The 14,563-nt window shown below is 41.7% G+C and overlaps 1 protein-coding gene across 2 annotated transcripts in view; it reads left to right on the forward strand.

Moving 5' to 3' along the window:
• The first annotated feature begins 626 nt into the window (after positions 1-626).
• slc23a2 (solute carrier family 23 member 2) overlaps positions 627-14,563 on the forward strand; it is a 46,939-nt gene continuing 33,002 nt past the window's right edge. The window contains exons 1-2 of one of the 2 annotated variants that reach the window (XM_015972986.3): positions 627-842; positions 13,227-13,275. In XM_015972986.3, the coding sequence (XP_015828472.3) occupies positions 13,227-13,275 (49 nt within the window). In that variant the 5' untranslated portion in view covers positions 627-842. The remainder of the gene's footprint in view (positions 843-13,226; positions 13,276-14,563) is intronic. The other variant, XM_054731619.2, reaches the window with a different exon arrangement.

A 14,563-nucleotide genomic window follows, 5' to 3' on the forward strand; every position in this document is an offset into this window, starting at 1 on the left:
CTGCGAAGCAAATTCTCTACAGATATTGATAAACATCTGACAGGGGCAAACCCCCCATATTATATATTATGGCTAATCTGACAACTAGAAGTCGACTAAATGTACTTTATCTTTGGTTTACTATCTTTGTCTTGCTGGCTGAGCACGAGCACAGTTGCCTGTCACTCACTGGGTAATCCCAGATGTGCGAATGTGATGTAAACTGTGAATCTAATTGACCATGAAGTGGCGGTGTGATTGAGTTAACTTTATTCGCAATTGATAAAAATACATGTTTTTCTTCTTATTATTTTTTGTTTACATTTTTGTAATGTGCTTGTGAAGGTAGGAGAAGAAACCGCTGATGCAAGACACGTTCATTAATGAAACTCTGCTCCAGGACATATAAATAATGTCGAGGCCAACTCGACATGTGTCTAAAAAAGAAGGAGAGATCTATTGATCGCTTCTGATTGGCTGAGCCTCTTCCAATAGGAGGCGGATTGCGAGTGTCGTCACTGAAAATGTGGGCATGCGCACTGACGAGTTTCTGGGTTTCTGGGAGCATGCGCACTGACGAGTTTCAACCCGGTGGCTTTAAGAAAGCAAAGCTCCACCAGAAGGTAGCAGGTCGCGTGAGAGAGCAGTTACAAAACGCGGTTCTGGGTGACATAAAAGAGAGAGGGAGCTCGTTTAGGAGAGTAGAGTTGTCTTTACACAGTAGCATTCTGTGTTTCAGCTAGTTTCCTCTTTCAACCGAAGCTCGCGTCTCTGCTCCAACAACACAAGCCACGGGGACGAGCCAGCGGACGCAACGTTAGCCGAGGAGGGAATTGGGTTCCGTCTTCTGTTTCATCGGGCAGGTGAGTACAAAAAGGGACTTTTTTCGTCCTCTGTGTCAAATTTGACCGTAATATGTTGTTTTTTGTCAGCTGAGTGTGGAAACTTTAGCACTGGACGTGCTGCGTGGCGTTGCAACAGTAAAGATGTTCTGTCTCTCTCCTCCGGTTGTTCGGAGCTCTGGCGTGACCGTGTTTCCGCTGATGCTCCTCTACGACCGTCCAAATTCAGGCCCACTCTTATCTGACTCGATCCTTTAATCTTGTCACCTTCTCTAGCAGGATAAATCACCTTGTAGGCTCATTACACACATAAACTGTACTTATCAATATGTTACGGAGGCCTCATCATTCAAGGTTCTCTGATAAAAGGTTTATTGTGACTGAAGTGGTCAAGGAAAGTTAATTATGCACTTGTAAAATATTTTATCTTTGATATTTTTGATAAAGAAAACGTGGAAAGGTTATGCCGAGACAGGAAGCTTAAATGCTAACTTATTAGGATTTGTGTTTGAATGGTGACACGAGCAGGTTAGTGTTTTTTATGCTCTCTCTGTTGCTGTTTATATTCGTGGAATTCACTGTAAACACCCATAGATGCAAAGGCACTAAAGGTGGATGAGAACTGTGCTTTCAGAGTTTGAATCTGATGAAATCTTGGCTGTTATTGCTTTCTTTATTCACTCAGAATTTCTGTCCGAGCTGCATTTTGTAAAGGAAAATTCAACAAAATCCTAGAAAGATGCAAAAATGTTGCCTTCCATCATGTGGCCTTCGTGATCGGGTTGCCAAGATTAGCTGGGTGAAGGTCACAGAAACGGTATTAATTTTGCTCCACATATTGTTTGTTCTTCACATTAGTTTCAGTCAAAACTCAGTGAAGGGAATGAACTTTAATCCAACAGATAAAAAAAACTTCACATTAAAGAGACATTGTGTAGTTTTTATCATTAATTTCTGGAAATATCCATCAAAATGTTGTAAACGAATAAAAAAAATACCCAGTTGTTGAAAAATATTGGCAGTTTCATAACGTATAACCATAAAAATCTGTTATAAAATACATGGAGCGGGTAGAAGACTCTTAAGCGAAGCCAAATTGGATGCCATGTTTCCTTCTATGGAAGCCCTTGAGGACAAAATGCATTAACTGATTTGTAACAAATGGTTACAAAACTTTCATCATTAATAAACGTTGTTTTACACATTTACCTCTTCCCTTGTTGCCAGTGATGAAAGGGAATATGATGTTCTTGTCATTTAACTGGAAGTTGCACTCCCAGGGACTTTTGACCCTAATGGCCATCAGTTGGTAAGGTCTTACTTGAACACAAAAATAATGCTTGCTTGCAATGATTTAGGTGTCTACTGTCCCCTACCTACCGCCAAGGAAAACACACACTGTCTCTTTAAAGATAGTTTATGTTTACAAGTTTTCCAACTCAATATTAGAGGGAAAGCTTGAATGTACAGTACAGATAAATAAATAATACGGCAAAGATAAAATAATCATTAGAGAAGCAATCCTTTAACTGAGCATGATGCATGCATTGGGAGCTGTAATTTAACCTTATATTTGATTATTTTATGAGTTACTGTTTGTTTTTGTTATTAATGATTAGGAACTTTGTCTCACCTACCTGTGTTGGTACATTCAACAAAAAAGCAGTGAAAGCTGTTTTTGGAGCTGCTTTAGTTCACAAATCCATGCTTGCCTGGACTTAAATTGGAGACAGTTGGACTTTTTTTCTGATTTATATGTGTTTCTGCTTCTCAGTCAAGGAACTTTTCTGGTTTTACCAAAAGAGTTTGAAGTTTAGATGACGTTGAGGAATTTATCTATGAACTGTTAATCTTGCGTGTAAATTAATGCAGTTTTTCTTATTCCTGGGATCATTGTGGCCATTCAACATCTAGGTCGATTTATAGCAATAACTCTTACATGTATGATGTATGTAGGAGAACTGAACTCTGGAATGAAGGGCATTTCTCTCCACTATGGTAGGTGGCGACATGCGCCCTTTCGTGTTGGTAGTAAACAAATGCTGGTGGGAGTGAAGCTGAATGCTTATGACTTTTATATGTGAGTCAAGTTTGTAGCATAGCTCTGCAGCCACAGAGTGCTAAGTCTAGCAACACACACAAAAATAATAATGCTGCACGTCTTGTAGCTCTTTAATTTTTTTGGTTGATTTTTTTTTGTCATTCATGTCAGTCATCATGAGAAATACTAGTGCTAAAACCTACAACATAACTTGCAGCTACACAGTTATCAGAATCAGCTGTGCGAACAAGTCATTTTACTACTTTTGCCATAGTTCCGTTTATCGTATTTGTAATACTGCGTCATTATGTCCCTTTTAAATCCTGCTAGCATTTTTGCTCTTGAGTCTGACGTAATTAACAGAGCAGAGCCTCATTTCATAGGATAATGGGCTGGACCAAGGTAAACCAGGTCACAGAAATAGATTCCTGGCTCTGCTCGCTGTGGGCAGCATGTGAGTAAGATTAGACTGTAGGGTTTGGTTATGCTCTGCTTCCCACTGTACTGTGTAAATGCATATGTCTGTGGTGAACTGTAACTGTATCATGTAAACATGAGGAAGATATGCACTAAAATAACAAATATTTCTGTTTGTAGTTTGTTTTTAACGTGTTTACCGTGAAGCCCTTTTTCCATTCAGTTCAGAGTGCTAGGTTGTGTTTTGGTGATTAAAGAACTATATGATGTGAAATAAATGGCCAAGCAACACACTATATAATTATTGCACCGTAAACTACGGTATTTTAGCTATATTTCAAGAGTAAATAATAATTTACCTTCTGGAGCAATCACAGTTGCACTTTGCTAATATTTTCTGATGTGCCTTATGCTAATAAATGCCTCCTTAATTAATTATCCATCACAAAGAAATCATTTTTTTTAGTTAAAGTTCTTGTCTGATGTTGAATTTTTTTGTTTTAACCCTTTGATGCATGAATTATGAAATCTTCAACCATGATTTTTATAAACAATATTTTTCATTCGTCTTTAGGTGTGAATGAAACAAATTTCAACAAATATTTTTTGTAAAATTTTATAATTTACAAATTATTTATTACATGTCCACCTCAGTGGACAGCGTGCGTTCTGAGCATGAAATATGTTGGATTGGCTTACCGAAGTCCAAATGGAGGGGCTCAAATGCAATAAAGTCTTCAACAGCTGTGCTTAATAGCAAAAACAAATAAATAACAATTTTGAGTACCTGTCCACTGTAGTGACCATTATGCACCAAAGGTAACAGAACACAAAACCTAGGAAGTTTAGGGTCACATCTGTTTGTGTAAAACAAGAGGAGGAAAATCGGTATTTATTGATTTTAATTTGCATTCAAAGGCATGTTTTCAAATACAGATAGGAAAAGCAACACAAGGGATTTATTGATTTATTGGAAATCACTTCTTATGGCACATTTGAGAAGATTCTAGTGATTTTTGTTGTAAAGTTATTAGTCTTTTGTATGTTTTAGGTGCTTTGTTCTCTGCATAATTTCATTACAAAGACCTGAGTGTGTGCCACTACTGTATATCTCTGTTTATCCTAAAAGAAATTGGAGCATATTCTTTTGTTTTTGCTGTAAAGAGCTTTTCAGGTTCTAAACTGATTCCTATAAAATAGTGGTGTCCAACTCATCCTCGAGGTCCAATATTTGCATGCTCTTAGTTGTTTCCCTGCTCCAGCACACCTGATTCAGTGGTTAAATTACCTGTTCAGCATGTCATCATGCTCTACAGAAGCTCGCTATTCATCCTGTGATTAAAATCAGGTGTTTTAAAGGAGAGAAACATAAAATTGTGCTGGTCAAGGACCCTCGATGACCAGTGTTGGACACTACAGCTAAAACATAAGACTACAAAAACTGACATTAGTTTTTTTATTTTATTTTAACAAAGACTCTAAATCCTACACAGAGTCCCAGCACTGCTAAACACAAGAGTAATCCAAGCAAAGTTCTGTATAAAGTGCCACAATTTAGGAAAATTAAATCACGTGACAGGTCAGTTGGTGCCTTTTGGAAATAAACTGGAGCAGAGCAGTGGCCCACATCATATCCAAGTTTCATCAAAATTTAATCAACAGCCTGACAGACAATAAATGGACTAGTAGCAGCACGTAGAAGAGGATTACAAATTGATTTACTACATCTCGTTTTACTGGGAGTAGCATAAATGTGGGCTCTCTCGCTGTTCCTAGATTCTTAATGAAATCTAAATTTCCAAGTGTTGATTGACGTGCATATCGATGTTAGTGTTGGCAGGTTAAGGTAAGAAAAGTTTTTGAAAGATAATTTTAACCCTTTTTATGTTAAGTAAAGTTCATCAGTCCTTTAGGAAAGCTTTTGAGGAGAAATTTCAAGAATATTCTTAAAACAAAACTGAAATCAAAGTTTGATGAGATCCAAGTTTAAAATACTTTTAATTTCCCCCTGCCAGCACACACTCTGACTGTTCGCATGAGTCATGTTTCCTCTGTGACTCAGCAAAATAATCAGTCCCAGGTGTCTCAGTACAACCACTTCCACAGAAATGAGACCAAACTATTGTGCTACAGCTTTTCCAAACTAATTTCTGTGATAAGATTATTATTTTACTGGAAGGATAATCTATAATCAGTACTAACTGCACCATAAAAATCATGAGGATTTTGTTTCTCTAGCTTCTTTGGCATCCTTCGGGTGAAGAACAGTATTCATAAAAGGAATTTACTGTCTTGTTTTTCTAAAAATATGTGGTGATTTCAGATTTTCTAAAGAGACTCACCGACTGATGAACCTTCATATCACTCCTTATCTTTCTCACATGTGTTGGGTTTTTTCAGTCCTCTCCCTAGCTACGTTGTTGAGTAGTGAACCTCTTTTCTGTTGATTCGCTCCGAATCGCCATGAACTTCAGTTCATGTCCGTCTAAATTTTTAACTCTTGTGACGTGTTTATAGATCGTTGTCACTTGTGAAGTCACATGAGTCTCTGCTGGTAATGTAATACACTGATAAATGGTGTCTGGCTGTAATTAATAATTTGTAATGTTATTTACTAGCATTACTCGTTCAACGAGGAAACATGTTGCATTTGTTTGAGCTCCCTCAATACCGTTTCTTATTCTGAGCTGAGTAAGCTTGTTGCAAGGCAGAAGCCATCTGGCTCTCCACTTGACGTTCTGCCGCCTCGTCTCTGGAAGGCTGCCTTTCCGTGTCTTGGCCCATCACTTGGTCAGATTATCAATGGGAGCCTCAGCACAGGTGTGGTCCCAGCTGCTTTGAAAGCAGCAGTTGTTCGGCCGACCCTGAAGAAACCTGGTGTTGATGTCTCTGTGATAGAAAATTACAGGCCTATCTCTACCCTGCCTTTTACATCAAAACTGCTTAAGAAAGTCGTTTATCAGCAGCTGGTCTCACATTTAGCTGACTCTGATCTGTTTTAGATTTTCCAATCAGGATTCAGGTCTGGCCATAGCACAGAGTCCGCTCTACTGAGGGGCTTAAATGATATCTATCTATCACTAGATCAGGGTACATCTGTGGTGCTTCTGTTGTTAGATCTGACGGCAGCTTTTGACACGGTTGACCACACGATTCTACTTGACCACTTGGAACAATGGGCTGGGATCAAAGGGTCAGCTCTGGATTGGTTTAGATCGTATCTCCACAACAGGACATTCTGTGTTAAACTGGGTGATGTTTTTTCTTCTTGGGAGGGGCTCTGCTGGGGGGTCCCGCAGGGATCGATCCTTGGTCATCTTTTGTTTGCAATCTATCTGCTTCCTCTGGGGTCAATCTTTCGTAAGCATGGCCTATCATTCCATCTCTATGCTGACGATTGCCAGATTTACTCTCCATTGTGTCAGGAGAAAGGTCACTCTATCCAGTCCTTTGTGTCCTGTGTTAACGAGGTGAAGTCTTGGTTAATGGCCAACTTTCTGCATCTGAATGAGGGAAAGACAGAGCTCATTGTTTTTCACCCCAATAGCAGGGCTGTGGGTCGTTATGTTGATCTTGGCCCTCTTTCCCCCTATTCAAAACCAGTTGTCACCAGTCTGGGAGTGAAAATTGACGCTGGACTTAAATTTGATGCTCACATCAACTCTGTGAACCGGTCCAGTTTCTTTCATCTGAGACGCCTTGCAAAAATCAGGCTTTTGCTGTTGAGAGCCCACCTGGAGCGGGTACTCCATGCTTTTGTAATTTCTAGACTTGATTACTGCAATTCTCTCTATGCAGGGTTGTGTCAGTCATCACTGCATCGCCTACAGGTTGTGCAGAACAGCGCAGCCAGGTTCCTGACTGGGACCAGGAACCGGGACCACATCAGTCCGGTTCTGGCCTCCCTGCACTGGCTTCCGGTCTGTTATCGTTCACACTTTAAACTCCTCGTCTTTGTTTACAATTTCTTCCAGGGTGGTGCTCCCCCCCATCTAGCCACACTCCTGAACAGACATTCCCCATCACGCGCTCTGCGCTCCTCTGACCAAGGCCTGCTCGCTCTCCCTTGTTCTAGGTGTCGTACTCGCCGGGACTGGGCTTTCTCAGTCCTAGCACCGTCACTCTGGAACCAGTTGCCACCCTCAGTTAGGCTGTCCCCATATCTGCCAGTCTTTAAGAGTCGCCTTAAAACCCACCTCCTCCGCTTGGCGTTCCTTGAACGTGTTTGAATTTGGCCCTCTTTTATGTTGATTTTATTTCCCTGTTTTCATTGGTCTCTCTATCCCTTGTTTTACCCATTTGTCTTCTACTAGAATGTTTTACCTTTTTTGCACTATTTGAATTGCTTTTATTTTCGATTTATTCATCATATTTCACTTTTCTCATGTACCATGTTCAGCGCCTTGGGCTTTCCAACAGGGTCGCGGAAGGCGCTTTATAAATAAAGCTTTGATGGATTTAAGAAGCTGTACAATCTTTGAGTCACGTAAAAATGTGACTCAACGTAATACATGTGACAGCCCCATCTAGTGGACAACTTTTGTTTCTGCGCATACCTGTAGTTATCGTCCATTTATTGTTATGGCGGTGAAATCCTCAACATATTGTGATATTGGTTTTAGGCAAATCGCCCAGCCCTAATCTAGGTCAACCTTTAGTTTGGGGAACCCTTAACATGTGTGTGTATTCTCTTTGATAACCTAATAAATATCTTTCATGAATAAAAAAAATCAAGTTAAGCATTTTTATCTGATAGCTGTTAGAGGGAAAAATAAAAATCTGTTTCCACAGTTTCTGTATAAGCAAAATAAACTGGATGTCTTACTGCGAGCAGCAGCAGGAGTCTGACTCATGCTGGCTTAAAGGATTTTATCAACTTTAAGCAACAATGAACACCTTGAAATTATGTCCCTACAGGGCTTCATGGAAAGAAACACCTCATGGTTGGGAAAGTTGAACAACCTATAATAAGTGTACAGTTACTGCACACTTAGTCTAAGAGCAAATGTGAGAAAGCCTCATTCTTCTGCTGATGGAGAAAGGATGTGTCCTCTCAGAGTAACATTCTTTAAAAGGCAGCAATAGCCTGGATTTATCTGATAAATAAATAAATTACCTGAATGAAGAGTATATGGTTTATTCAACTTTTAGTTAGTATTTAGTTTGTAGTCTGAAAGTGGCATTAAAGTGATTTTTAAGCCCTAAAAAAATTCCATCTCACCCTCCAGGGGTAGTGTCATCCTTCCAAACTCGGGACATACATGCATAATATATTTAATATATATTTTACCATTTTTATTTGTGCCAATTTGAGCAAATATCCAAAGCTTTGGTGCAGAGTGTTTGTGGCACAGGTATTGATCCAGATTGCCACAAACCTCTAGTCTGAGGAAATGTGTTTCCAGGAAACTTGGTGCAGTATCTGCTTGATCTGGACGTGCACCAAAAAAGGTCTAACCTTGGCAGAACCAGTAGGATTTGTTCCTAACCTCCAACTTCATCAGGTGATTACAGTGTGTTTGCTTTTGAACTCAGAGGAGAGCTGATGAGTTCATGAGCTCATGGTGTTTAGTACATTCACTAATAAATGTCAATAATGTACTAAACAAAGTTTCTGCAGTATGTGTGGGGGCTGGACAATATAGAAAAATAGCATTGGTCAAAAATTCATACGGATTGATATCAATAATGGTTGATGACATTAAAAATGTAGAAAAATACATTGTCAGTGCAACCCTAGCTATTTTATGTCCTTGCTTCATGATAAAATAAGTTGTGTTACCAGACTTTTTTACCAGCACTAGACCAACTACTACAAGTTGAGCATCTAAAGTTTCAATTTCACACTCTGCAAAAATCCTCATGCAATGTTTTGTGATCCTGCTTCAAATGCACGATGAGGTTGGACGTAATAATCTTCCCCAGTTTGGTTCCACCACAGGAAACTTGTGCATAACAAGTGTTGCACTGGGCCATACTGTCTTTTTCGGATTTCAACGAAAAATACAACCACACGGCCGACATTGTTCCTTGATACTTTGCTAACACACACACTGTTCTGATCATGTGGACTCTACATGCTGGATCTGGGCGCTGATAGAATTGCTGTAATGGAATTTAAAGCAGAACGTACCGCTAATATTGAACATTTTCGATTTTGACATCCCTATTATTTACGAAATAAATTTTATTTAGTGTGGCAGCTCTCCATTGGCTGCTCTCGGTCGTGGGGTGGATTCTACCGTTGTCTTTAAAACAATCTCCGCATGCTACTGGACAATGAACAACGTGACGTAGTCACCGCAACGGATGTTAGTAAATGGGGCGGTCCACTGTTGAAGAAGGCAAACACACATCCTTTTTCTAAATAAATAACTTAAATACATCTATCTGCTCCTGATTATAATAAAGCCTAAGTTCAAATAGTCCAAAATTGATGTAAAAGCCGTTTCAAACGAGCTGTCGCCATCTTGTTTCACTCTGTCGCATCATCCCGCCTACCAGAACAAAAGAGGGCTTTGATCAGCCCATGAAGCAGATAGAGCCCACTAGGGGTTGTATCAACTAGTCGACTAGTCAACTTCACTGCTCTATAGTGACTTTTTATGCCTTTCATAGACTAGTCGCTGTCACGTGATAATGACCGACAAGATGCAGTCCTCGGAAAAGAAAGCAGGTGACGAGCCCCTACGCGTCGGGAGGCGACACGCTGTGCCAGAGCGTCTGTATCTGACGCCTGCGGTAAAACGGACATGTGACCGAATTGTGACCTTTACCCTCTTGCAATTTAACTTTCCCCTCACCCCCATCCTAAACTTAACTACAGTGAGGAAGCAGAGTCTGGGGGCTTTGGGTTGGCCCCTCAAATCTCTGGTGCTGAGGTCACTGAGGTGGTTAAAAAGCTCCTGTGTGGCAAGGCTCCAGGGGTGGATGAGATCCGCCCGGAGTTCCTTAAGGCTCTGGATGTTGTGGGGCTGTGTTGGCTGACGCGGCTCTGCAATATCGTGTGGACATCGGGGGCAGTCCCACTGGACTGGCAGACCGGGGTGGTGGTCCCCTCATTTAAAAAGGGGGACCGCAAGGTGTGTTCCAACTACACGGGGATCACACTCCTGAGCCTTCCTGGTAAGGTCTATTTGGGGGTTCTGGAGAGGAGGGTCCATCGGATTGTTGAACCTCAGATTCAGGAGGAGCAATGTGGTTTTCGTCCTGGCCCTGGAACACTGGACTAGCTCTATACCCTTAGGGGGATCTTGGAGGGTGCTTGGGAATTTGCCCAACCAGTCTACATGTGTTTTGTGGATTTGGAGAAGGCGTTTGTTCGCGTCCTTCGGGGGGCTCCGTGGGGGGTACTCTGGGATTATGGGGTACCAGGCCCTCTGATGCGGGCTGTTAGGTCCCTGTATGACCGGTTTCAGAGCTTGGTCCACATTGCCGGCAGTAAGTCTGGCTCGTTCCCAGTGAGAGTTGGACTCCGCCAAGGCTGCCCTTTGTCACCGATTCTGTTCATAACCTTTATGGACCGGATTTCTAGGCACTGCCAAGGTGTGGAGGGCATCCGTTTTGGTGGCCTGCTGGCTGAAGCAGGGGAACAGTAAAGATGCAGAAACTACCGTTGTTAAAATAAATGTGTTTAACTTTGAAAATGTGGGCGCAATTCTAATTGTCAAAAACTCCAGCGAACCACCCCGCTTAAGGTGTATGATGTCATCAACGACTAGTCAAAGTCGACTCGATTTTCATTACTTGACTGTCGACTTTAAAAAAATTAAGTCATGCAGCCCCTAGAGCCCACCATTGTGAATCAGTCACCAAAGTATTCAAATCAGCTGAAGAAGATTGAATTCTGTTCTTCATCTTATTACTAATCCAGAATTTCCATCACCTTCGGGCAGGGAGAGTCAAGTTTACCTTCATTACCTCTGTTCCTTCGACAGGAAATGAAGCCGCGTAAACGTGACCTAGCTACTGCTTTGCATTCTGTCTTCTGTGAGGAAATGGAGCCTCCTCGTGTGTACCCTGTCATATATTCTGCTGATCTTGCTTCGTCACGTGCTGGCTCCACACACACACACATACACGCACGCACGCACGCACGCACACACACACACACACACACACACACACACACACACACACATGCACTATGTTTACATGTCTTTGAGGTCATCAGTTTCGAATGAAGTCAGTGGTTTCACAACAGTTTAGCTGTTGCATGCCATTGAAAAATATCTTGACATCAAAAAGAAAACTTTTGACTGAATTTCTGTACTAAACAAGTGTTAAACTGTTTAAGAGATATAATTTCTAATATAACAGAAAACCATGAGCAGTCCTCTAAGAAAACTTTTTTACACACAAACTTTCTCTGCTTCCATTTTTAATAAGTTTCTTTAACGTAACGTAAAGTTTTGTTCATGAAACAGCAGATTTGTCATCTCTTACGTAATCTGTTTATTCCTCTTCGCCCCAGTTTCCCGCCTCTCTAGCTCTCTGTTTGCTGGTGTTTTGGTTATTTGTGTGAGGACGGATTCCCAGCCAGCACCAGGAAAAAAAAACACAGACAAGGTGGGCTTGGTGTCCCTTGGGTTGACAGTAGAGCCGGGCACTTGAGGATATAGTGCTACAGTCGCATGGCTCTCCTGGTGTTGGCGCATGCCTCATCATCAGAAATGAAGTCACCCAAAGGCTTCTGGGATATTCTGTCAGACTACATCTCACAGCTGATGCACAGTGCTGGGAGAGCCTCTGGCTGGGTAGCACGCATTACTTCCTGTGTTTTCACCCAGTGGTGTGAAGCTCAACCTCAGATTTTCATGTGCATGTATTTCCTCAGACGTGTACCTTACCCCGGCTTTCCACGGGAGCCGTCAGCAGCACGTTACTGCAGCAGCACGTCACAGCTGCTGATAGGAACCGCTGTGGTCAACAGAACCTTTTCCACTGCAGCCGTCTGCAGCGCGAGTCGGCCGCGTCTCAGGAGCAGCGTGTCGCGGCCTTTACGCGCCGGTTCTATTTTCTACGCGCGACGCCTCTGAAACGGGTCAAGTTCGACATTTTTGGGGAAGGAAAGACAGGAAATCGAACGCGGAAATGGAGAGAAGCTCCCGAGATTTTCAGAATAAAGAACGTACTGCTTTCCGGTTGCTTTACTTTTAAAAAAGGTTACTAACTGTGCGTCCCCGTGAGAAGTTATCACCTAGCTAGCGGTCTCCTTTGTTTTTCAGGTCCATATTGGCGATTATAATACGGACAGAACATAAAACACAAACCATGTTGTAGTTTTCTCCTGCTTGTTGTTGTGTTTACTGACGAAGTCACTCGTGCTCGGTCGGTGACAGCTGCTCCCTGCTGCTTCACGTCTCGTGGGAAGGGCCAAGCAGCAGCTTACGCGAGCAAGACGTGCTGCTGCAGTAACGTGCTGCTGACGGCTCCTGTGGAAACCCGGGGTCAGTTTATGCATTAGCTGACCTTCCTCTTTTCTTGAGTTTCAGTAAATTGAGTTATCTCAAAATCCTCTTGGAACGTCTGTACTTTCACTTCGGTTTTCAAATAATCCCCAAAAAATCTGTTCTCCAGTATAATTTCTGAAGGTTGATTCATTTTATGTTAACGGGATCCTCAGCTCTTTTTCTGACTTCTTAAAATTAGTCGTCTCTCTCCAGCCGTCATCAAATTTGAAGGATGCATCATGAAACTCAACTCAAGTTTTTTGCCTGCCTGAAGCGATATTTCACCTGATTAAGTGATGATCAGCACATCAGTCACACTAATACGTTTTTGTTTATGATTAAATGGTTTCTGTCTAATTAACTTATGTCTCCCCCCCCCCCCCATCCCTGACCCATGTGTTTCTCCTTCATACCTCCTCTCCCTCTTCTTATCGTGGCTATCATCCTCTTCTTCCGCTTCCTCCTCCTTTCATCTCTCCTGCTCCCTTCACACAGATGCTCCCAGCCGCCCAGCTTGACAGGAGTGATGGGATGTGTCAGCTAGGTATTGCACCTATCCCAATATCTTACACTGCAAGCAGGGGTAGTGGCTAGGGAGAGGGTCCATATTTTTTAAAAGGGGCGGCAAAAATTGAAAGTTTTGTCAGGACGTAGTTGTCCTTTAGTTAGTTTTATGTGTAGCTCTGACGATCTTCTAGGGCTGCTTGATTATGGCAAAAATAATAATCACGATTATGGTGACTGAAATTGAGATCACGATTATTTAGGACGATTTTTCTATTTATGTTGATTTTATTTGTTTTTATTCAGTCATAAAATTGCTCAGGGCACAATCAGGACAAAAATAAATAAGAAACAAGATGATCACTAAAAGAACTCCTGATTCCCAGTATAAAAAGACCAATATACTTATAGCTCATAGTTTATGACCCAAGGGTTTAGTTTAACTCATTTAAGTCTAACCAGTACAGACCTAAATACCAATATCTTGCAAATACTGACAGCAAGAATTATACAGTGGCATTTATAACAAATAAACGCAAATAAATTGATGTTCACAAAATACTGCATAACATTTATTGAGTCGTGTCAAGGTGCTGTAGGAGAGTGCACTAGCACCGTGTCCTCAGAGAGGTTAGTCATTATTTATCAGTGTGAGGAACTTATTTCTACCTTATTTATAAAATGTTTATTTACAAGTCGTCCATCAGTTAATGTAATAATTGTCCCAACCACAGCTGCACCCCCCACCCCCCAACCCGGTCTCACAGCAATCAGGGGCATGCCGCACACGCACATTTAGCCGTTTTTTAGTGGCTCAGGAGTCCGCAGGTGCGGTGTGTGTGTCACTTTCTCTGGTTACTCCAACAGGGAACCGGCTTTGAGAGCCGTTTCTTTAGCGACCGACACATCACTGCATCATTCCCTTTCCTAATGTCCTGAAGAACGGTCCGGAGCGCAGGCGGAGTGTTTAGCTAACCTGCAGGAAACGTCGACGACAGTTATTCAGAAAGTAGCTAAGGGTTACCAGAGATGTTTCTGAGGTGTTCGCTAGGTACTTTTAAGATTTAAAAGGTCAAGAAGGGGGTCTGAAAAGCTGCTAGAAATAGCGTCAAAGTCGCCAAGTTGGTAACACTGTGGGAGGAGCGCTTCATTTGCAACTCGGGGCAGCGCAAGTGGGAGGAGCAAATAATCGGCTTGTTTTGTTTTTTATAATTGTTCAAAACTCAGATCGTAATCGTGATTAAAATTCGATTAATTGAGCAGCCCTACGATCTTCTACATAGTTAAAACTAAGAAAACTAACATTTGCAGTTTTTTTGGGTCCTTAA

Source organism: Nothobranchius furzeri, chromosome 17 (genome assembly GCF_043380555.1).
Source record: "Nothobranchius furzeri strain GRZ-AD chromosome 17, NfurGRZ-RIMD1, whole genome shotgun sequence".
In the NCBI taxonomy this organism is placed as follows: Eukaryota; Metazoa; Chordata; class Actinopteri; order Cyprinodontiformes; family Nothobranchiidae; genus Nothobranchius; species Nothobranchius furzeri.